Genomic DNA, 23756 nt, shown 5'->3' on the forward strand with positions numbered 1-23756 from the left:
CCAGAGAGTTATCGTGAAACTAGTCAAACGAAATGCTGGAATTTTGCCTGAAATTTTTCTACTGAAATATTGTAGTAGAAATGAAGCACAAAAAATGTTATTAAAAAAACTGAAGCCTGAAATACGAAGAAACCCAATATTGAGCAGAACCTAGTTTTTTTTTGCTTCTAAGTGTATTTTTGTTCAAATTTATTTCAAAAGCTAGACAACTAAATTGAAAAACTGTAATTGTGAAATGTGCTGAGATTTGAAAAAAATCTTCAAAACCCTCTTGAAAAAAGAAAAATGACAATAGAACAAGTGAAACTGTTTTCAGCAATAATAGCACATGTTAATTTTATATTGAACAGTTATTTCGATCACGACAAAACCATTTTTGTTATTTTGTTCGACTTGCAAATACAGAACAGGAATTAGCAAAGAGGGTTTAAAAAGTAATTTTCAACACCCACATTGTGGGTCCCACAACATTCATCTTGTTTTCCGAAAACCACCATAAAACACATTTTTCATTCGAAAAAAGTGAGCTCGCAGCTCAAACAAATGGGGTCAATTAAATTTCATTAAAATGTTTCAACGAACCTATTTTTGTGTTATGTATTTTTAATTTTTCAATTTTATATCGACGCAAAAATTTGAAATATTGGATGATCACAGTCTATATTTTATTCTCATTTTCCAATCTTTGATCAAAACGTAACAGTTAGTCTATTTTGAAAACATTTGATTTCCAGTTTCAAAAGTGACTCAGTTTCCCACATTGTTCAAAAAGGCGACAGTACGCGTCTTCACGTCCATTTATTATTTCAACGCGTGTCCGACAAATCTTCGGGTCGATGTTCACCTCGTTCATGGGAATGGGGTGTCACATTAATCATGGCGGTTTGGCAAAATTTGGAAAAGCTAAATGAAACATGCTTCCCGCTTGACAAAAAAGATATTGTGTACATATAGAATATTGAGAAGAGGGAAAACCACAATAAATCAATCAATTTTAAAAATGTTTAGACAGCATATATTTGAAAGTATCAAAGCCTACACTTAATCAAATGACAAGGTTTTTTTGAGGTTGTGATCGACCGTATTCTCGCTATTAGTTTTGTCCTCACTTTAAAAATTGTGCACCCTATTACAGTTCCACTCAGAGTTAACAATTGAAATATAGACTTAAACAGAAAAATAGGCAGTTCAAAGTCGAGAGACAATGGAAATTTTTGATTAATCGTCAATTCAGCAGTCGTTGAATTTTTCTATTTTTGATAATTTCCATTTTCAGCGATGCGAAAACTCGGCTAATTTATATTGAAATAGCATTTCTGGATATTACTATTACATTATATTATTCAATTTGAAATTAGTTTTACTTAACTTGGAAAATATCGTAAATATTGAATTGTTATGTAAAGTATGTTTTGAAAACAAATCTAATATAATAATTTTTTTGGAAGTTCAGTTTTTAGGCAGTTTTAATTATTTTGCTCTTTAAAGTTTTCGAACTCACTTGATAACTATAATCAGAAATATTACATCTTACATCATGTTATTTCAAATTGATATTTCCTTGTGTCTTGAATAAAGTTACATTGGAGAATTAAGCCTCAGAACGTACTGTAACGTATTGGAAAATTACATTTGAACAAAAAGTGCATGGTTTGTCCAAATGAAAATGCATAAAACTTTTTACTGTTTAGAATCTTTAATCAATTATCAAAAGTCTTATTTGTTGGAACAATAGTTGTTTTCAAATCCCTGTATTGACCTTATTCATCTGTATGTTTTGATTGCTTTTCCAACATTCGACCATAGCTCTGAGGATTGTTATAATAGGATAACAGAGCATGCCTCCCCCTATTCGTCGTAAACCGTTTTATTCAGGCGCATTTTACAACCTCTAATTTGATCTATTTTTGTTGTGGTCCTCACCTACATGGTCCAAGATAATTAGTTCGTTGTGAGCTTTAGCACCTGCATCAAAATGAAGTCGCGCACACCAAGAAACCAAAATATGACTTCAGGTAAGTATTTTTCCTCCTAAAAATGTTTTTTTTTACCTTTAAATCTAATATGTGTAGAACATTTAAAATTCGTATGCACTCAACGTATGTTTCGTTTGGCTTCCGAACACCATTTTTGGCGATTGAATAATTCGGTGTTTAGGTATTTGCTTGCTCCAGCTTGGTTTTCCAGTCTTTTACATAGGTGTGAGTGTTTGAATGTAATTTTGGAATTTGGAAATTTTGTTTGTAGTAAAACTTTCCTTAGATTTTCAATTCACAATTGTTGAGTGCTAAAAACGGAAATAGGCTAGGCGGCAAGAGTGAGAGAGTCGAATAGAATAGTAGGGCCACAAAATGCTCACTGGGGAGCAACTTCATTAACCTTTTTTCGTCCAGTGCTTCTGGGGTGAAGGTTTGAGGTCTCGTTCTCTGTTCTCATTTTCATTTAGTTTTTTGTTTCAGACTCATTTAACTTGTTGTTGCGACTTTCGGTTCTGTTTTTACTTTACTTTATTTTAGTGTTGCGTTTTTGATTCTGGCTCCAACTTTTAAAAAATAACTTCTGCGTCCAAGTTGATATGAAACCTTTAGGCACCTTGAAGATTGACTAACGTCAATATTTAGACATACTTACGATAGTCCCATATTACCGAATAGCAGAATAAAACACTCTGAACTATTCAGTTAGTTATACTTACTTATTGTCAATTGTCTTATTTTTGGTAAACTTCCATGTTTATTTAAGATAAAAGCTAAAACTGAAAATGCTACGCTTTTAATGACTCTTATAAAAAGGTTTAAATTTTTTTTAAATTAAAATGGCCTGATACTGCGCTATATGAATGGCTTTGACCAATTTACCAACTGGCGCTACTTGATTACATTTATGGCAATCCGGTGACAGCAAACCAATTAACAATGTTGTTTTCAGAAGAAGCTGCAAGAGTACTTATCCATAGTACAGACGACGCACAAGAACAGAGGATGGGAGCGGAAAATCAAGCTCCGAAAACGGTAAGTTCAATGTTAGATACCTCACTAGAACAATTCACTTTTACTCAAATTACGATAGCTTATCACGACACAACATTTTGAAGCGGGATGCTGTCAAAAAAGTTTTATGTCTTCTTCAAATTTCAAGTTTGTTCTCAAAATTTCATCTTTCAAAGAACACAGAAAATGCTATAACAACTCTCAATAATGTACATTTGCTTGATCCCTAATCACAAAGGACGTAATTCTATTAACGAATAGCGAGGTTTAGAAAAGAAAAACTGTATTTGTGCTGAACGGCAGTTAACACTCTCGATTCTTTTTAAAATTTAACCAGTAATTTAAGTGCTTTAAGAAAAGTGGGAAAGATTTGGGAAAAAACTATAAAATGAGGTTATTATTCAATTCTCTGAAAAGTTATAAGAATGTGGTTTATTGAAAAAAGAAAAAAAAGTTAAATTTTGTCGATGTTAAGGGACTATTTAAATGTTCAGTTTATATCACAGTCAGTATTGAAAAATGAGTAACATTTTTCAATAAATTTTTCATTCACTACTTCTTCGATGAGTCTTCGATGAAACTCAAAAGCTCAAAAAATTAGACGCCCTCACAATTAGGAACATTCATTTTTCCATCACCACACTCATTCTGGTTCAATACACTGCACCTTCTACTTACTCATTTATTTCAGACGATGGGCGCCATTCAGCGGTTCCTGAACAACACTACTGCTCATGGATTGCCCAGAATTTCAAAAGCGAGAAATCAAATGGGAAGGGTGTTTTGGGTTTTTGTATGGTTAGCATTCTTCTCTGTATTTCTATATCAGGTGAGAAAATGTGACTTCTGGAAGAATTCTTTCGAAAACAAAGCATCTATGTGTTAATTTTGGGGCTCAATCTAATAGTTTTTTTTAAGAGTTTGAGAATTAATTTTTGAACTAAAAAACAGATCCGATACTTTGGCCTTCGGTTATTGCATTTTCACGTTCCATTTCAATTTGCACATCAATTACCATAGAAATTGAATCGTTATGCTAATTGCCAAATTTCCCGTTTTTTGACGGTAATTGTCTCTTTTGAACAACAGAAAATATCAATTCGAAAGGGCAAATGCACAACGAAACAGCTATTTTTTTTTCAGGCAGCTCAACTCTACTCAAAGTTTGTCCAGAAGCACCCATCCACAAATGTCAAGGTCAGTTTAGAAGGAACTCAAAAACAAAAGTAATTGACTGAAATATCCGTGATACGCTGGGAGTTGGGAACAAGCTCTATTTCTCGGAATGAGTTTCTGTGTTGTTTTTAAACATCCAAAACCAAAGTGACTTACACAGAAGGTAGTTGTTCTTATCTATTCAATTTTCTAACAAAAAGAGTATCCCATTACCCGAATGAGCAGAAGCAAGTGGAAAAACTAGCGTTTTCTTTGGGAAAAGTCGTAAGAAAGAGGAGACAATGTTGCAACCCATCATTTTTCTTTTTGCTTCCGTTTCAATTTGATTAGCTACTCATTTTACGGCTCAAAATGACAATCCAATCATTCTACTCTTTTAACATTTGTCTAGTTTTGGAGTTCCCAGAAATGATGTCAAGTTACTTTCGATCTTACAACAGTTGTCAACGTTTTAAATTTATTGGACTAAGCATGTCTATGTCAATTTCTAGCCTACGGTTAGACTAGGTTACAACAAAAATTTTAGTATCGGGGCCTATTGTCTGGCATAGTTTGTTTTGTTTGTTGATAATTCTCGTAAAAAACCTTAACGGCAGTTAATTAACTTTTGCTAAAGTTTTTAAGAATTCACGAAATTAGATCAAAATTCTGAAGACGTTTTGAAACAGGCCAAAACGATATCCCACTTTTATTATTTTTTGTTGAAAATTTTGGGAAATTTTAAAACGATTACAACTCTGAAACTAGAAATTCAATCGAAAAAGTTTCAATTGACAAAATATTACTTACGGTTATGACTTTTTGGTGTATTGATTGTAATATTCAAAAAAAATCGCGGCAAAGAATAAATCGACCGACGTGTTGTGAGGTCATGTTTTACTAAAAAGTGCATATATTTTTGACCAGCATTGTAAATTATAGAAAAAAAAATCTATTAACTCCTTTTTTTTTAAATGTTTTTTTTTTGGAAAAAAACTTAAAGGCTTGCAGATGTACTTCTCCGCTGAAAAATCTGTTGTTCAGAGTTTTTTGAATTACTTTTAAATTGTTCTGCCGTCCAAAACTACAATTACTTTCTTACTAAAACGTGATAGCAGTTTATTAAATTTTTAACTTTCCGCGAATTTATTGTTTTCCAAATCACGGAGCATATACAATGTTTCCTACACTTTATCCATACTCGGTAGTTTGGCTCGCTTGGCGCGCGAAGAGGGTGCGACTGGCGCGCGGACGGGGCGCGACTAGACTACTGTCTCGCGATCTAGTCGCACAATTTTCGCGCGCCGAGCGCATTTCTTTCGCACACACTACGCGCCCGGTTCGATTTTTTTCTCGCTCCCGCCGATTTTCATATTAAAATTGAAATCTTAGATTAATAAGAATTGCGTTTATTACAACAACGAACAATGGAAAAAAAATTTTAAAAAAATTAACGGATTGAAGACAGCTTGGCTGCAGGTCAATTGACTCCTAGACGGCGAGAGACTGGTGTTGCAAACCAGCTAGAGCTACTATGGCAGCGCCGAATGTGATTTTGGAGAGAAGATTCGAGTCGTTGAGGTAGAAAACACGACGGAGATGTGGATAAACTGCCATCATGGCGAGCTGCTCGAAGATCGGTGAAGAGGATTGACCAATCTGAAATATTAAGACGGTGAAACCGCAGTTGAAGCTTATAAGCTTATAAGCTAGCCTACATTGCCCGTCGAGAACTTGATTGGTTTCGGGAGCTCAAATTGTCTACAGAATTCCTTCGGCGGCACTTCCCAACGCTGGTCAACTTCTTCCCGTTCAACTTTTGTGGCAATCATGACACACGGCGTTTTTGTTCTGTAAATATTGAAATTATTGGGAATTGGAGCTTGAAAACCCACCTATAGAAATATTTCTGATAAACTGTGGCGCAGAACGCGAATGAATCGGGATTCGAGACATCATAGAGGAAAGCGACGACGTCCGCCGACGTCTCGCCGGACCCCAGCGCATCTTGTGGTGAGAGAACATCAACTTCACGCAGAAGCAGGTACTTGCTCTCCTCTTTCACTCGGACACGATTGATAACGAATGGAGAATGACGACGTCCTATTTGTGCTACATCAGCCATTCCACGTCCTGCTAGGGATTGCGTGAAGACTGTTTTTCCAGCGTCCTTGGCTCCGACTACCAGGCATTGGAAGACTTTTCGGTCGGTTCCATGGTTTTCTAGATCCTTCTTCCGTTCACGAGTCACTCTGATCGAGTCGAGTGTATTCCCAGCACGACCTGAAATTACAAAAACTGAATAAAATGTATTTTATTTTTTATATTTTAACCGACATCTTTGGTAATAACTGAAACCGGGCATACTGAGAAGAGATTCTGAAGTTCACTCGGAGAAAGACATCCATCGTTGTCTCGATCGCAAATTTTGAAGACTCGAATCAGTGCTTTTCTGGCGCGATCTGTCAGTTGTTTGGTGTCTGCATCGTATAATGGCCTTGTTGGGTAGATCACAGCTTTCTGGGCGTAGTAGAAGATTTCTGAGACGTTTTTCATCGTGCGAGCCGAGCATTCAACGCAAGTTTCGACTTCGGTGTTCGCCTCCATTATGGGGAGAATCTTATCAGTATTATTTGCAGTCCCATCTGATTTGTTGCCTACCAAAATGACCGGAGTCTCATGGTACTCTCCGAAGGACTGGCGAATCAAGGGTAGCCACCTGAAAATTCACAGTTATTGATTTTTTAACAGATAATTTCAATGAAAACGTACTTTGTTTGAATTCCATCAACAGTGGACTCGTCTGTAACCGAGTAGACGACACAAATGACATTCGCCTGGCGGATTTCCGACACAATCCAATTTTCATCTGAAAATTGATTGAATTATTTGATTTACATGTTTTTGGCAATTTATTTACCTTCTTCCTTAATCGATAAGTCCATGATACTCGTACAATTCCGAAAAGCTTGATTTTAGAGATACTTTTGTTATTGATGGAACAATCGGTGAAAATTTCACGGTCACCATATTTAACTTGAAGAAAAGCCCTGAAATTATACACTTTAGGCATGTTACTGTACAAAACAAAAAGAAAATTATATTTTTACAATGTTGGAAACAATTAAATAAAAATTATCGAAAATGTTGGAAACAATTAAATAAAAATTATCGAAAATATGCCAAAAAATTATAAACTGCAAGCGTAATAACGGATTGTCGTTCGTGTTGCGCGGACGGGGCGCGGAAGGGGTGCGGAAGGAGTGCGGAATGGGCGCGGATGGGGCGCGGTCAGAACGCGGACGGCGTGCAAAAACAGTTTCTCTTCGCGAACCTGTTACTTTCAGACAGCCTCATTGCCAAAACAGGTTGATATATATATCTTCACTTATATGTTATATATGTATGAATGATGTAGTTGATATATAATAATTGCCAATCTAGTCTCTTTCAGCTTTCAGTAATATGGTGCCACAATACTAAACGTATAAAATACAAATCATTTTATATATTTCTATTGGAAAATATACCTGGCATTTAGGGGCAACTTTCTTAGGGATGTATGCATCGTGCCTCCACAATGCCAATGCTGCGAGTTTCCTAATGGAGACATTCTCAAGGCATCGCGATATACGTTGTGTAACGATCAAGTAGCAGAACCAGGACTTGATGAATGGTGTTGAAACGACTTCCGACTAATTGTAATTCTTGATATATTTGAGGCCCCTTAACTTTATCTACATAGGTAAAATGAACATATTTTATAACGTAACATCATTAGATAACAGTACGATTATTGATAGATTTTAATACAATTTCCTTGTAAGATGAACCATATTGTTCTCTTCTAACCTCATATCAGAATTTAAATTGAAGTTTTGGTTTTTCAGTAACTAGCATGGCCTCAAAACGTTTACAATTAACGTATAGAACAAACACAATTCACTTTTGTGTGAAAATATGTCTCAAAGCAATAATATGTTCGCAAGAAATTGATTAATACATCTTATGTAGACACTTTGGCAGTTTCAGAATACTCTTTTCACAATCCGAGCGCGCCTGTTCCGCACTCCAGTCACGCCCTATCCTCGCGCCAGGCGCATTTCACCTATTTTCGCGCGCCAGTCGCACCCCCTGCGCGCCCCAGGAGGAGCCAACTACCGAGTAGTTTGCTTTTCTGAATAAAATATGTAGCCCAAACTTTCTTAGCAATCTGTGGTTCCTTGAAAAATGATCTGAGTTTTCCTCCTCAATCCAAAGTGGCTTAATGATATGGTTCTACATTTGAGTTCTCGGCTCATAAATCTTGACCACTTTCGCTCGTCAATTCCCCCCATACCCAATTCTCATTTTTCTTTTCAATTGTAGGTGTTGGTCCGCAGAAAACCCCTGTTGTACTAAAGCTCACCAAGTCCATTTCATTTTTCGAGAACCTTCATTTTCTAAAGGGAACAACCCAAAAACTCTTGATGTCCTGCCTGCTCATTTTTCAAAACCACTAATCTTTCTCGCCAGTTTCATCGACTTTGATACTAATCCACACACCGAACCTCGAAATAAAGAGAGTGATGTAGTAGACCCTACTGGCAGTCAAAGTTCACAACCACATTTTCTCTCTAAAATCAGGTACCTTGTTCTATTGGACCTCTCATCGATCAAACTGACCAGACTGACTTGGGTCAGTCTGGTCACCTGTTCCAATGAGGAGTAGTATATTCCCAGAATTGCTGCTCAAGCTCATTTGTTATGAATTTGTTTTTTGTCTAGTCTCAGAGGTCCTTCTTTTCTTATTCTCGTCATTGTGGAAAGTACATTGAATCTATTTCAATTCCTCGAACTTTAACTGCGCCTATCAATCGTTGGTTTCATAAAAAACGTGATATTTCTTAATTTTATAAAAATTCAAAAACATCTCATATAAATAAAACCCACAGTTAATAAAACGTTAATAAAAACCACCAATCACAAAAGTTTTGAACTTTTACATTAGTGAAACTGAAATGAATTCGATGTTCTACATAATTTTTTTTGCAGTTATCTGGAAACAGTGACCTTCGTCCCCGCACACTTATAAACAATACCTTGTTTCATAAAGTGTCTAGCCACCCCTGCAGCCAAAGGTTCCTAAAAACCTAAGGTTATTTTTTTCATAACATTCCCAATAAACCTGCCTTGCGATGCATGTTCTAATGTTCCATTCGACACTTGAGATGTAGATGTAAACTCTTTTTGCGTTTCCGATTCTTCTCACATGTCAGTGCGTTTTCATCTTTGAATTTTCAATCTTTACAATATGATAACGTGATTTTTAATGAATATCTGAAATGTTTTATTCCTTGATGCTCAGTGATATCTCTCCGTGCTCTATCAATTTCATTGTTTGATATTTTGACAAACAACTGATATCTCTTTTCTCTCAGATAATAATTAATTGTCCACTCACCGGTTTACCAGAAATACATGTTTTTGTAGTGATGAGGAACTGGGTTTTCTACATTTTATTACCTTCAAAATAAAAGCTCTCGCCAGTTTTACAACCCAATTTGCGGCATTTTTTGTGCGAACCGAAATCTGGCACATTTTCTCTTGTATTTCCTGTAAAAAACAGCTAAACTCTTAGAACAAAAACGCAATTTTTTCAGTGAATCTTGAGGCACATATGACAAAATATCATCAGCTGTTAAGTGGTTAGGTGTCAAAGATAATATGAACTTTTTGAAAGTTTTGCAAGGTGTAATGTTTTGGTGTTGTAAATCTAGACAGGTGTCGAGAATAGAAGATTTGCAAAACTTTCTTTAGAACGTGTTCAGATAAATGTTCTCTAATTATGTTCTCTAATTATAACCCGGAGTATTTTAATCCCTTTGAAGGTACAGCTTGGCAACAATTCAAAATGTTGAAGTTTTTTACTTAAAAGAAAGCTTTGTTCTTCTAATTCCACTATTTCAATAATTTCGGGCACAACAAAAATTTACTTTCTAACTACATACATAGCAATATTTATATGTATACTAAACAATATGTATTAAAGCTAATTCGAATTTCTTCACAAAACCAATGCATTTACTGTGAAATTGAAGGTGAGGGATTCACATAAGAACAACTCAGCATGTGTTCCGTTAGCTGCCATAATCAGCTATAGGCATAATAAACTGGCAAAAAAACATAATGGCATAAAATTTCAAATTTTCATTTTTACTTACCCTTGGGTCATTTCATTCAAGTGTTTGCAAAGTGGTTTGCAAGGTTTATCATGCAGAATCTCATCTTGTTTTTTATATGGAATGTCAACATTCTATTTTGAGTAGTGCAGAATCGAAATTTTAGAAATCAACAAAACAAAAGAACAAATTCAGATATAGTCCACTTCTAATATATGAATCGAACTTTATTAATAATTTCTCATTTGAAACCCCAGAACCAAATGAAAAATAAACAAGATTAGTAAACAAGAAATGACTTACCGTTGTTTGTTTTTGTTTAACATTAGAAACACTGTTTAAATAATTTATTGAGTATAAAAATTGTTGGAAAAAATCAAACTATTTTAAAACAATGCGTCCAGTTTATACCAGGGTTTTTTGCTAGCTTATGATAACGGATTTTCATGTACACAAATTTGTTTCTAGTTTGATCTATAAAATGAATGATCCTTTCTATTTTGACCTAAGAAGACACTAGTCTTTCACGTGCTGAATTTTTCTCAGACTCAAATTATAAATGCAAGACACTAAACCATACATTCGGAATAGATTGTTGGTACGTTTCGTGACGTTATCATATCAAATGTCTTGGAGGGTTTGCACAAAATGAAATAGAAAGTCCCTTCACTCCTCCCACGCGACATGTACACACAAAAATCCGTTCTTTTCCCTTGCTCACCTCGGTTTTTGAACCTTCCGGCATCACTGAAACATTTCATTTCTGACTCATCAGAGAGCGGCGGAGAGCGGTTTTTTGGGGGTTCATTTTGTGCAAAAAAGCTTTTAGGTTCTTTTAAGTACGTTTCCAGACAGCCGCTATCATGTATCAAATCTTGCTGACCCGCCAATACTCCTTGTTTTTATCTTCCTTTATTTCTCATTCCTCACTCTGCTTTCTTTTTATTTTTATTTTTATAGCTTTTGGGTTTGTGTCATAGTTCATAAACTTTTAGCTGGTTTATTCAAAGTTTAATATTCCCCGTTTTCTGATCATTTACAGTTTTTATATGCATTGCTGATATTTCTTTATTTTTTGAAGTTAGATTTTCTTCCTGGTCTACTCTACTCTACTCCAAATTTGTATTCATCAATTTCTAATGTTCTTCTATCTAAACGAGTCAAACTTTTTTTGGCGTCCACTCAAAAATTAGGGTTTGTTTGTCAACCAAAAGCCAATCATCCAAAAATTGTTTTTTTCCAATAGTATATACTTCCTTAAACTGCTCAGCCTTACTTTTTAGAAAACGTCAGTAATGTTATTCTGTCTTAATTTTTCTCAGCAGTTCACAAAGTATCCTGACAGGTATGAACAACTTTTAAATCAAAGGTACATATGTTGTGGCAGTACCCTAAAAAATTTAGGCATTTTACACTTTTAATGTAGGTTTTTTCTGATCATATAGGCTTAGAAAATACATTTTTCGTAATTACTTCACATTTAGACTTTAAAAAATGTCGATTTTAATATAAAAAATGTATGGAATATTTATTTTTGGGGATACTGCTACATAAGTATCAAATCACAGAAAAATAAAATAAACTGATGATAAGGTTTGACGCCTATTTGTGTACAGATGCCCTACTAGAAAATGTTATTATAAGTGATGGAATCTGTAGAAAACACCCAATATTCAACTGTCATTTCTTGATTATTTGTGTGCTAGACATTTTTGAAAAACTTTTTCATTTTTTGTAAAGTGCTGTCACAAGTTGATTGCTTTAATAATGATATTATGCACCCTACTCTTATAAGTTTCCTTTCATCAACTTTATTGTCGCTTAAAAAAGTACTTTAGCTAGCGGGCTATGTCGAACCATCACAGTAAAACAAAAAAGACATCAATGCTCGGCCGTGAAGATTACATTTATAGTCATGACATTACAAACAAAAACAAAAAAGAAAAGCTCAACGGTGCTTCCAAAAACAACGACTACAATCAAGACGACGATGACGAAACGATGAAAAGTAAAATGATGGATTTTTGCGACAAAACAACGGCTCATGGAGCAAAACGGGTTCTAATTGCAAGAAATAGTTTTTCAAAACTAATGTGGGGTCTGATCATCTTCTCCTTTTTATTGATGTTTGCTTATCAAGCCAGCAAGTTGATTTTCAAATTCAGCGCCCACGAAAAAATCACGGATATTTCGGTTGTCCCTAGGAATTTGTATTTAACTTAATTGATGTGTTTCAGCTAAAATTTGACGACGTAGAGTTTCCAGCAATCACATTTTGCAATCTGAATCCATATAAAAAGAGTCTTGTTATGATGGTTCCATCCATTCGAGATACGGTATGTTATGTAAAGAACAAAGCGTTCACGGTTGGCTAAAAAATTATAAACATCTAAAAAGAGAACACTAACATTTTTTCATTGCAAAAAACAAAAATAAAAAGTCAGATTGTTTGTTTTTTCTAGATGGACGTCTACGATAATGCCAAAACACATAGTAAATCTGAAGGAGAAAAGAAAAAACCCAAAGTTTCCCGCAAACAACATTCTGATGCAAGCCAGCAGATGGTCCGTGAGCTCTTTGCAAAAGAGATTGAAGAAGGAATGGTAGAGCTAAAAAAATCAAACAAAACATTACAATCTCAAAACAAATCGGGAAGACGGAGATCTCAGAGATCGGTAATTTATTTTTTAATTTTGGCTCAAGATGTCAGTAATAAATTTATAATAAAAAAACAATCAGATTGAAAATCGAAGATACGAAGCAATAGAGGCTCATTGTAAATGTGTTGGAAATATTGGCATGGAGTGTATCCGATTCGAATCTCCACCGAGGGACCCGGTAAGCTGCAACAGCTGGAATTTTGAAATATCTAGTTTTCAGTCGTCCAAATGCATTTGTACCTACGACAGGGACATGGAAGTCGCTTGGCCATGCTTCAATATAAGGTAACAATTTATTCAGTTTGTGAGCACACAGTGCACTTCGTCATTTTTTGATAAAAGACCGAAGTTTTTAGAAATCTAAGAAGTTGCAGTGACGTAGCCTTTTTTTAGCTGAGATTTGACATGTTGATTCCTCAAAGGAGGACTAACGGTTCGGACGATTTTGAACGTATAGCCCCAAAATGAGCTCAATTGAACGAATTTCGTAATGATACTGCTCAAAAAAAATTTTTTTTTAATTTTTTATGGCGGTTCAAAATTTTGAGAAAATTACACTGATTTTGGCTAAAATCACAAATTTTTCCCATTTTTCCGTGTCACGTCTGTCCGAAGTTGGTTTTTTTTGGAATTATCGTCCTTTATTACATATATTGGTAATTAATATCATTTAATTTCGTCGATTGAGGTACATTTAAAGCCGATAGGTAACCAATTTCGATGATTTTGGGTCACCTATCGGCTTTAAACGTTTTTTAATCGACGAAATTAAATGAGATAAACTACCAATATATGTAATAAAAGACGATAATTCCAAAAAAATTTATTTCGAACAGATGTGACAATGAAAAATGGGACAAATTCGTGATTTTAGCCAAAATCAGTGTAATTTTCTCAAAATTTTGAACCGCCATAAAAAATTAAAAAAAAATTTTTTTTGAGCAGTATCATTACGAAATTCGTTCATTTGAGCTCATTTTGGGTCTATACGTTCAAAATCGTCCGAACCGTTAGTCCTCCTTCAAATGACAATATTTTTTATAACAATTTGTCAATGCAACTACCTGAATTTAATTTTTCACTTGGTGAAAACTAAAAACGGTTCATAAATCAACTTTAACCAGTTTAAAACCAAACTTTAAAACATTAAAGTGTGTGGTACGATCACGAATGTCCACTTTGTCATGATGATGGATATTGTGAATCTACTCTCCCATCTGGCACAACATCATCAGACAAATGGCCATGTATGTGCAGGAATCGAGGAGATACTAGTGAGCGAGATGACGTGAGTTCTAATTCTGATTTCAGATGTAGGCATAAAAAGTTTTCAAGTTTCAACTAATATAGTTTCAGCCACTTGAACTTATTTACGGATTCCGCAAGGTATAGAGTCATAGAGTCAAAAATGCAGCTTGAAACATGCATACTTTTCGTTCGGGTTTTTGAAAATATTTTGTTAATTTTTTTAGTTGATTACTCATTTGTTTTTTAGATTATTGTTTCAATCCCCACTTCAGTTACTTGAAACGTTTTCTTCTGTCGAAGATTTAGTTTCAACACGGTTTTCATCAAAGTTCATTATTTCAACTTATAAGTTATTGCTTTCAGACTCCCTATTGCATTGGTAAAGCCGGTGTGGGTAAAATTGAAATTCGAAAACTTTGGCTTGAAAACAATATGACAACAACATCAACAACTACTACAACAACCACAACCCCACCACCAAGTAAGGTCGTTTGATAGACTATTCAAAAAACTTATAGTCTTTGTTTTTAATTCACATAACAGCATTTACATTTGCTATTACATTTGTTAAATAATATTTGCATGGTTATTATAAATTCACTCACTCAGCTAGTCATAAGATTACCACAAAAGCTGCACGTTTCTATCATTTTTGGCACTTCTTACAGCAACGACCTCCACAACTACAACTACCACAACGACACCTCCTCCCACGACCACTGGTAAGTTGTGATAGTTTACAAAAATAAATTAGGCTTGCACTTTTTGTACATTTTGCATAGCTTTTCCACTTCTCTAACTTTACCAGTTTCTACTTCTACTTCTACCACTTCAACCACAACTACGACTACTACAACGACAACACCACGACCTACAACAACAGAAAAAACTACTACTACCCCAAGACCAACGACTTCAACAACTTCAACAACCACTACAACACATCCGCCAACTACAACCACCACCCCATATCCAAGTACAGTTTCGATTGCAATGTTACGTTTGTTTCGTTTTTTTTCCAGTTTTCTTCAGGTTCATAACTTTTTTGGAATCTTTTTGTTAACTGCATGGTTATGTTGTTTTTTTTTAATCTCACATGTTGAATAATTATTATGAAATATTAACAGATAAAATGTGATTTGCAGTGGTAGGGTTTGGTTTTTCTTTCATAGAAAAAATATTTAACATCATTTACGTTAACTAAATTTTCTTGTGTGCAGTGGCAAGAACTGTTATGAGTAAATAATCGAAATATTTTCAGCCCGTCCAAACCAAAGAGCAATTGTCAGTAACCCTGAAACTATCAAGGCTATGGGTTTTCAGGTAAGAAATAAAATTGTGTTACTATTGCGAGATTGATTGTTCAGGGCATGACTGATGGAGTAGCAATGTTAACACGGGCCAAGGAAAACTTAATGTTCACAATGGCAGCTTTATCAGATAAACAGAGGATTGCATTGAGTCAATCCAAACATGAATTTATTGAAATGTGTTCATTTAATGGAAAAGAATGTGATATTGATGAGTGAGTTAGGAATTATGAATCAATATGATTGCCAAAAAGCATTTTCAGAGATTTCCGGCTTCACGTTGATCCGGAATTCGGAAACTGCTTTACTTTCAATTATGACGTCAATAACAACTACACAAGTAGCCGAGCTGGTCCGATGTATGGAATTCGTGTCCTTCTATTCGTAAACACATCAGATTATATGTCAACTTCTGAGTCATCCGGAGTTCGACTGGCCATCCATCCACCAACTGAGTACCCGTTCCCCGACACATTCGGCTATTCTGCGCCAGTTGGTTTTGCAAGTAGTTTTGGAATCAAAAAGGTGGAAAATTCGATGACGTGAATGTTGCAAAAATTTTAATTTTGTTGCAGAAAGTGATGCAAAGGTTGCCAGCACCATATGGAGAATGTGTAGAAACGAAGAAAGTTGTAGACAGAAATTATATTTACGCGGGGTACGATTATCATCCAGAAGGTTGTCATAGAAGTTGCTTCCAAAATGGACTGATTGATGATTGTTCGTGTGGAGATCCTCGTTTCCCAGTACCAGAAGGTTATAGACATTGCTCGGCATTTAATGCAACAGCTCGTCAGTGAAAAAAATCAAGTTTTAATATTGAAAAAAGCCGTTCAGGTACCTGTCTTGAGAAGAACATTGGCTCAGTTGGAGATTTCCATCATATCACTCAAAAAATGGACAAATGCGTGTGTAAGCAATCATGTGAAGAAATTATTCATGAAGTTACCTTTTCATGCTCCAAATGGCCTTCGGGAGCTACTGACGTATGGTGTTTAATTTTTTCTGAGAATTTTTGCTTTTTTTGCTTTAATAAAACACTAATTACAAAACCTTTTAGGCAGACCGTGTAAGTTGGCAGAGAGGATATAAAGCAGTCGGTTCAATGACATGTTTTTATTATTCTAACCCTCAGTTCCAATCACTAGATTTTTCCTTTAGAAGTGTTGTTCCTTTATTTGTTAGCAAAGTTTTTTCGTAGAGTATCAATGTTTTCATTTTGAAAAAAAAAGGTGCATTTGTATATTCTTAATATTAAACTCACACAATTTTCCTTAATCGTAATTCACACTTCTCCCTTCACTTATTAGATGTAGTTTTGATTCAGCCACACACACACTGCACTTTTGGTTTACATTTAAGTTTGAAATACAAATGTTTTTGTTTTCAGCTTGGAGACTGTGATGGTATGACAGAAAGCGAGTGCGAACAATACTATCGGCTAAATGCGGCAATGATCGAGGTAGATTTTGAGTCTTGTCATGATGTTTCTTCAAAACTTTTTTGCAATGTCCGACAAGTGGTTGGGCTACCAGCTTCCGTGGCGCAATAGGCAGCGCGTTCGCACAGGTAAGCCGCGACAAGCGAGCGATGACTTGCATGCAGGCCGCGTGCAAGCGAATGTAGAACCAAAAACACGCGTGTACGCGCTCATCCTTCGCCTGTATTTTGCTTGTTAGCGGCCCATCGTTCGCCTATTATTGACTTGTCTGTGAGATGAAATCCTTTCGGGATTCGTTCCCCCCGCTAGTAATTTTCGCTTTCTTTTCTTATAATATGACAACAGTAGTTTATTTAAATAATATTTATTTAATAAAAATTTTCAAAAAATTAAAAATTTTCGGGATTTTCCCTCGATCCGCTGTCTCTGCTGCACTCGGTTGCTCTGTAGATGAATTTCCGTGGCGTTTTCGATTGGCTAATCTGAAATTAAATACATTTTGTTTGAGAAATTTGTTTCGTTTGCGAAAAATACAATATGAACTGAAAAGTTAAAGGTGGAGTTAAGAGATTTTGCCATGAATGATAGAAAATGGAATGTAATAATCGAAAAACTGTGAAGATTGGATAACGTTTTTTTTTCCAATTTTGCAAAAATAAAAGAAACTTCTGAATTAAATTTCAATTTCTGCCCAATTGAGTGGTTTAGTTTCGAAATTGTTGCGTTTTCTGGCTTAATTCATCAGCTTTTGTTGATTTTTTCTTTTATATTCGATTTCTTTCTTCCGAGTTATCAAGTTTTCTTTTCGAAAAAATATGTTTAAAAACTGACAAACGGTATCTAAACTCAATTATTAAGCAAAAAATCAAGAAAACATATAAATTTAGCCAGAAAACGCAAAGATCTCAAATAAAGTTATTTATTTGCGCGAAAATTTAAATTTAATTCATCCGTTTCTTTTATTTTTGTAAAATTGAAAACATTATTCAAGTTTTTTCCAATTATTCAAAGTTTTATTCAATCTTTATCGTCTATTTTCTATCTTTGAAACCAAAATCCCACATCGACTCTACTCCACCCTTAAACTCCACGAAAATGGAGGTATTTTTGTTTGAACTTTTTAAAAAAATGGATACTTAAAAAAAATTATGTACCTTCGATCCTTTTCGGAGTATCCTCGTCTTTCTTATCGATTCGAAAACTTCTCGAATTGTAGTGGTCGTCCATTTGGTCTGCTCCGTCCCAAATGTACATCGACTCATCGATTTGGAGTCCAGGGCGTAGTCTTCTGATTGATGCTGAAATTATCTGAAGCACATAAGGGAAGCATTATGAAAATTATCGGTTTTTCACATACTTTTTCAAAGAAACATGTATTTCTAAAACGAATTCGTCAATAACCCTCAAATTTTGCTTTTTTTGTGAAAATTTAACTTATCTTTGCTTGATCTTTCCCAGGGGACTTATCGGAAGAGCATTTTTTTATTGAATAAGATTATGGAATAAGAAACTCACTTTAAATAAGAGTCGATTGAAATTCCGTGGGTTTTTGTCGATTCGGAGCTGGCATCCGACGCTTCTTGGCGCTAATCGCTCAATTTTCTGAAAAGCTAATATTTGTACGGTCACAATTCACATTTAAAGCTAAAATATTACCGTTTTTTAAAGAAATCCTTGAAAACTGAAGCGAATTTCCAATATCGCTGTGTTCATCCATCGTCTCAGCGCTGCTCGACACGGCGGTCGGTGACTGTTCGGCAATCTTAAATTTTTGAATTATTTTAACATTTATAAGAATTTAAATAATAACAAAGTATAATTTCTTGTGTTAACTTGCGAAAAACAGTTGAAAAATTGAGAAAAAGAACGAACATCCGATTTTCATAACAAAAACTTCGATAATTGCGAAAGAATGGCCGAATAGTACGAATTTCATGATAAATATGAGAAAACCAAAAATTATCGACATTTTTTGTCATGAAAATCGCATAAAATACGAGCGAAATTGTTTTAAAACATTGAAAAAAGATGAGAAAACGGAAAAATCGTTTTAAAAAAAAAATGAAAATGTAAACAACGCGCACCCCGTAATATCGGAGTATCGTTGCCTCTTTGGCAGCCAAGTCGTAGGGTCGATGCTAAAAGATAGTTCTATACTCTATAATAAGGCAACTTGCTTATAAAAATATACAGAAACAATACATTTTAGTTATTCCCACAATTTCAAAGAAGTTTTTGAAAAATTTTTCAAAAAAAGACGTTTTTTCGGTAGAATTTCCAATTTTGAAATTCGAATCATAAGGGTCCCCCTTATGGCTGAAAAAATTTTTCACCTAAAATATTTTTATAGAAAATTTTTCAAAGAGTGTTTATATTTATAGAAAAAGACAAATTTGTTAGTTTCCACAAGTCTGAACATTCATATTACATTTTTAGTCGAACAAACATCTAAATTAGAGTTGATTGACATTTAACAGTCTTATTTTCAGAGACTTATAACTTGGTTGGCGTTCGAATTAATAAAATGTGGTCAACTAAAGAGTTGTTGACAATAATACAAAGAACATTTTGTCAGTTGGTATTTTTTTGTTATCTTTAGTGACTGTGGAGATGTGAGCCCCAAAAAATGACCAAAATATTCTAGATCTGTGCTCAGCTATATCTCGGTTCTCGATAGAGATGAAAAGATGATTACAACTATTAAAATGTTTATTGCTTTAAGCTAAAAAAGGTTGTAGTTGATGACTTTTTGATATATCGTCTCTTGAAATTGATACAACCGTTTTAAGACAGGAGGTTTTATTGTTCAGAGCTCCAAGGAAAGTCTGTTTCAGTGATCGAGAGCACCGAATTTGTCAAGAAAATGCATAGAACCAACATTTAACATATTTTTACAATAACTGATAAATATTTGATAATATTTGAAAAAAATTTTTTTTTGATTTTTTCGAAAAGAAAATTCAAAGAGTCCCCCAAAGGGTGTGAAAAATTTTTAATTTTTTTTCGAAAATTTGTTTTTGAAAACTGTTCAAAATTTGACTGCATCTTATAAAGAAATGCAAATTTTGTGGTTTTTGTAGTTTAGATGTTCTGAGTACGACTTCAGATGAGAATCTGAGGTATAGTAGAATTCCTATGCTCAAAAAACGTATTCACTTCAGATGCTTATATCTCCGTGGAAAAAAATTTTATGATTAAGTGATTAACTACAAAGTTGTTTATTTCAATTTAGAGAACAATTTTGCAGTTGACCGTTTGTTGCCAAAAAATTTGTTGGTTCAGATATGAACGGAAAGAGAAGAAGAAAATACAAGCATGAAGGTGCCCAACTTTACACAACTTTATCTCGCCCAACAAATGTTTTGACAAAAACCATTTAACTACAAAGTTGTTCTTTAAATTAGGATAAACAACTCTGTAGTTAATCACTTAGTCATAAAAATTTTTTCCACAGAGATATAGGCATCCGAAGTGAATACGTTTTTTGAACATAGGAATTCTACTATACCTCAGATTCTCATCTGAAGTTGTGCTCTGAACATCCAAACTAAAAAAAACCACAAAATTTGCATTTCTTTATAAGATGCAATTAAATTTTGCACAGTTTTCAAAAAAAAATTTCGAAAAAAAATTTAAAATTTTTCATAAGGGACCCTTTGAATTTTCTTTTCGAAAAAATCAAAAAAAAAAAAATTTTTTCAAATATTATCAAATATTTATTAGTTTGTGTAGAAATATGTCAACTTTGTTGGTTCTATGCATTTTCGTGACAAATTCGGTGCTCTCGATCACTGAAACCGGCTTTCCTTGGAGCTCTGAACAATAAAAGCTCCTGTCTTAAAACGGTTGTATCAATTTCTAGAGACGAGATATCAAAAAGTCATCAACTACAACCTTCTCAAGCTTAAAGAAATAAACATTTTGATGTCACTAAAGATAACAAAAAGATGCCAACTGACAAAATGTTTTATCTAGGGAATGCGTCTGTACATAGTGCTACTCACAATATTTCCATGTGAGTATTGCATAAAATATCTACAACAAAGACTCAAATACATATTCCCAGAAATCCTGTTTTTGGGTCATTAGGCTGTAAATGTAAACATTAGAAGAAACATATGAGACGATATGATGTCGTAAAACAATAACGAGAGGAAGGTATTTACAACCTACAGACCCAAAAACATCTCTTATATCTAGAATATATCTGAATTTTGTCTTGTTGTCATAGACATAACCATTCCCAATAAAATATAGACCAAAACGAACTATTTTTTGAGAAACGTAGGCATTTGCCGTTATTGAAAACTAGCCCACTACAAAAAATCAAATTAAAAATTTTTCCGAAAAAAATGATTTTCATCAATTTTTCCATTTCAGTGTTAACATTTCACAAGTCAACAACTTTAGTCATCATTCGCATATTATTCGCATGTTTCCGGTCCGTTCAGTTATCGCTCGCTTATTTTTCGCCTATCTGCGCATAAAATTTGCAAGACAAAAATTTCACTCATCGCTCACCTATTCTTCGCCTGTGCGCGGCAGTAAACTTGTCGCTCGCTTATTATTCGCCTGTTAGCGGCCCTTCACCTATTTTTGACCTGTTATTCGCTTATGGCGGCTTACCTGTGCGGCTGTTAACCGAAAGGTTGGTGGTTCGAGCCCACCCGGGAGCGAAATCTTTTATTGGTGAAAAAACTTAGTCTCCGAGAATTTTGTGAAAAATGTTCTAATTGTAAATGGGTTTTCTCGAATTTTAAAAACTGAGAACTGTTATAAAACGGAATGTTTAATACTTTTTTTTTAATTGAAAAGAACTGTTTAAAACATTTTTGAATAAAAACGGCAGAAGTCGACGGTATACTTCTGTAGATGTTGCATTTAGCCTGATGTCATTATTTTTGCTAAAAATCTTTTTTAAATCAAAGTGGAGAAAACTTTCTGAAAAGTGCTCATAGTATTAAAACATACATAACGACATCACAAAAGAATGACATGTTGCATCTTGCAAAAACAATATTCGTTTTTTTTTTATAAATAGATGTTTAATTTGCACAAATATAACTTTTTTAAATGTTGAAGTTCAAAACGTTGTTCAAGTTGTTGCGATCTTTATAAACTTGCTTTTAAAATTTTTCATTGGCTGAGCGTGAGACATCAGCTTCCGTGGCGCAATAGGCAGCGCGTTCGGCTGTTAACCGAAAGGTTGGTGATTCGAGCCCACCCGGGAGCGAAATATTTTGAGAAAACAGGGAGACCATACCAGAACATATCAGTATGTAACAAACTGTACAAATTTTTTGTTGTGATATTTTTGAAAATAATAACTGTTGTGAAGAACTTCCTAGAAAATGCATATCTAGTGAATTTGTAAAAACATACGACTTTATACTGTTCACAAAAATTTGTAATTATTTTTAGATGTTTGCTTATAATTTATTTTTGAGGACTATCAAATTCTTTTCATTTTAAACCAATATTAAGAATTATCTGAAAAATCGGTAATTGGAAGTTATATGGAATTTTAAAAAACATGCGTTTCCAGTTTTCAAATACACATTTGACACTAAACTAATAATCATATATGTTTTTGAATGTAATCTCTCGTCAAATTTATTTTTCCCGAAATCCATGAACATTATGCCCACTTGCTTTTAAAATTTTTCATTGACTGAGCGTGAGACACCTGCTTCCGTGGCGCAATAGGCAGCGCGTTCGGCTGTTAACCGAAAGGTTGGTGGTTCGAGCCCACCCGGGAGCGAAACTTTTAATAGTTTTAGTAAACTAGTTCTTCCATTAACTGGGCTCATAAAAAAAAGAAGTTAATGAGTCACTTTCTTTTCTAAAAAAAATATGAATATATATTCCGCGTATTATTTTAAATGCTTTGATTTTTCGTCAACAAAGATCTTTCTTCGTGTCAAACAAAAAGTTTCGCTCCCGGGTGGGCTCGAACCACCAACCTTTCGGTTAACAGCCGAACGCGCTGCCTATTGCGCCACGGAAGCAGGTGTGTTACGCTTTCTTTCAAACCGAGAAAAACTTTTTACCCTCTTCTATAAAATCTACTCAAAACTGGATGATTGTGTGTGGCATATGTTAGCAATGACCTCAAACTTCTTTCATCTTGATCATTATGGACAAGATTTGCAATGCTGATGAATGGTCAGTGATTGAGAGGTCTACACAAAAATGATCGATAAAAAGATAAGAGGGGGAGAGATGAAGATTCTCGCCATACCTAGTGAAAACGAAAACTTACTATGCTATCTGAAAAATGCGGAAGCTAATTTCATATCTTCCCTTTTGCAGGTATTCTACGAACAACTGAACTACGAACTGCTTCAAGAATCAGAGGCATACGGTTTGGTTAACTTGATCGCCGATTTTGGAGGACATTTAGGACTTTGGCTAGGTATGAAAGAATGATTTGAGACTAGGAACGAAGGCAATAAATTCAGGATTCTCCGTAATCACCGTGATGGAAGTTTGTGTTCTGCTTGTTGATATGATTTCCCTTTTCTTTAAAAGTCGGCACGAAGAAAAACTTCTGAGACAGAGCACAAAAAGGAAAGATGTTCCAGAAGATAAACGGCAAATTACAGTTGGATCAGGGCGAAAGTCAGACGCTTTCGTATCAATATAAATACCAACTCTCTTTTGAACAACTATTATATAACGTTAATTTTGAACTGGGTTTCTCAAGATGTAGTATACAATGCTGTAACACGTTTCACCTTCATTCGTTTTTTCCGATCTCTAATTGTATATAGTGAGCTTTTTGATTAAAA

At 34.5% G+C, this 23756-nt stretch overlaps 1 protein-coding gene, 5 non-coding genes and 1 pseudogene across 13 annotated transcripts; 3 read left to right on the forward strand and 4 right to left on the reverse strand.

Annotated features, from left to right (window-relative positions):
* Positions 1-2005: 2005 nt before the first annotated feature.
* On the forward strand, positions 2006-23753 carry deg-1 (Degenerin deg-1; the record flags this gene model as incomplete). Of its 7 annotated transcripts, NM_001373369.2 has the most annotated exons (19): positions 2006-2015; positions 2929-3011; positions 3682-3819; positions 4134-4187; positions 12544-12642; positions 12769-12981; positions 13046-13144; positions 13187-13251; positions 14119-14254; positions 14578-14695; positions 14883-14936; positions 15476-15537; positions 15582-15739; positions 15788-16049; positions 16100-16316; positions 16362-16510; positions 16915-16986; positions 23278-23380; positions 23427-23611. In NM_001373369.2, 19 exons carry the CDS (start codon positions 2006-2008, stop codon positions 23609-23611), a joined length of 2277 nt encoding a protein of 758 aa, NP_001360711.1. The 7 variants fall into 7 exon arrangements, with proteins under 7 accessions (NP_001360711.1, NP_509311.1, NP_001360706.1 ...); NM_001373370.2 differs by lacking the exons at positions 2006-2015; positions 2929-3011; positions 3682-3819; positions 4134-4187 and adding exons at positions 12155-12499; positions 14323-14352; positions 15023-15190; NM_001373371.2 differs by lacking the exons at positions 2006-2015; positions 2929-3011; positions 3682-3819; positions 4134-4187 and adding exons at positions 12155-12499; positions 14323-14352.
* Positions 2277-2420, reverse strand: C47C12.7. The gene has a single exon (NR_071580.1). It is a non-coding gene; the product is annotated as an Unclassified non-coding RNA C47C12.7 (non-coding RNA).
* Positions 5637-7090, reverse strand: miro-2 (annotated as a pseudogene). Its single transcript has 5 exons — positions 7066-7090; positions 6918-7014; positions 6041-6864; positions 5864-5996; positions 5637-5804 (listed from the first exon to the last, which is right to left on the reverse strand). Coding segments are annotated over exons 1-5 (1247 nt in total).
* On the forward strand, positions 22126-22198 carry ZK154.t1. Its single transcript has one exon. It is a non-coding gene; the product is annotated as a tRNA-Asn (tRNA).
* C47C12.8 lies at positions 22141-22207 on the reverse strand. The gene has a single exon (NR_131729.1). It is a non-coding gene; the product is annotated as an Unclassified non-coding RNA C47C12.8 (non-coding RNA).
* On the forward strand, positions 22654-22726 carry ZK154.t2. Its single transcript has one exon. It is a non-coding gene; the product is annotated as a tRNA-Asn (tRNA).
* ZK154.t5 lies at positions 22901-22973 on the reverse strand. The gene has a single exon. It is a non-coding gene; the product is annotated as a tRNA-Asn (tRNA).
* Positions 23754-23756: the final 3 nt, after the last annotated feature.

The sequence above is a fragment of the Caenorhabditis elegans genome, chromosome X (assembly GCF_000002985.6).
Source record: "Caenorhabditis elegans chromosome X".
In the NCBI taxonomy this organism is placed as follows: Eukaryota; Metazoa; Nematoda; class Chromadorea; order Rhabditida; family Rhabditidae; genus Caenorhabditis; species Caenorhabditis elegans.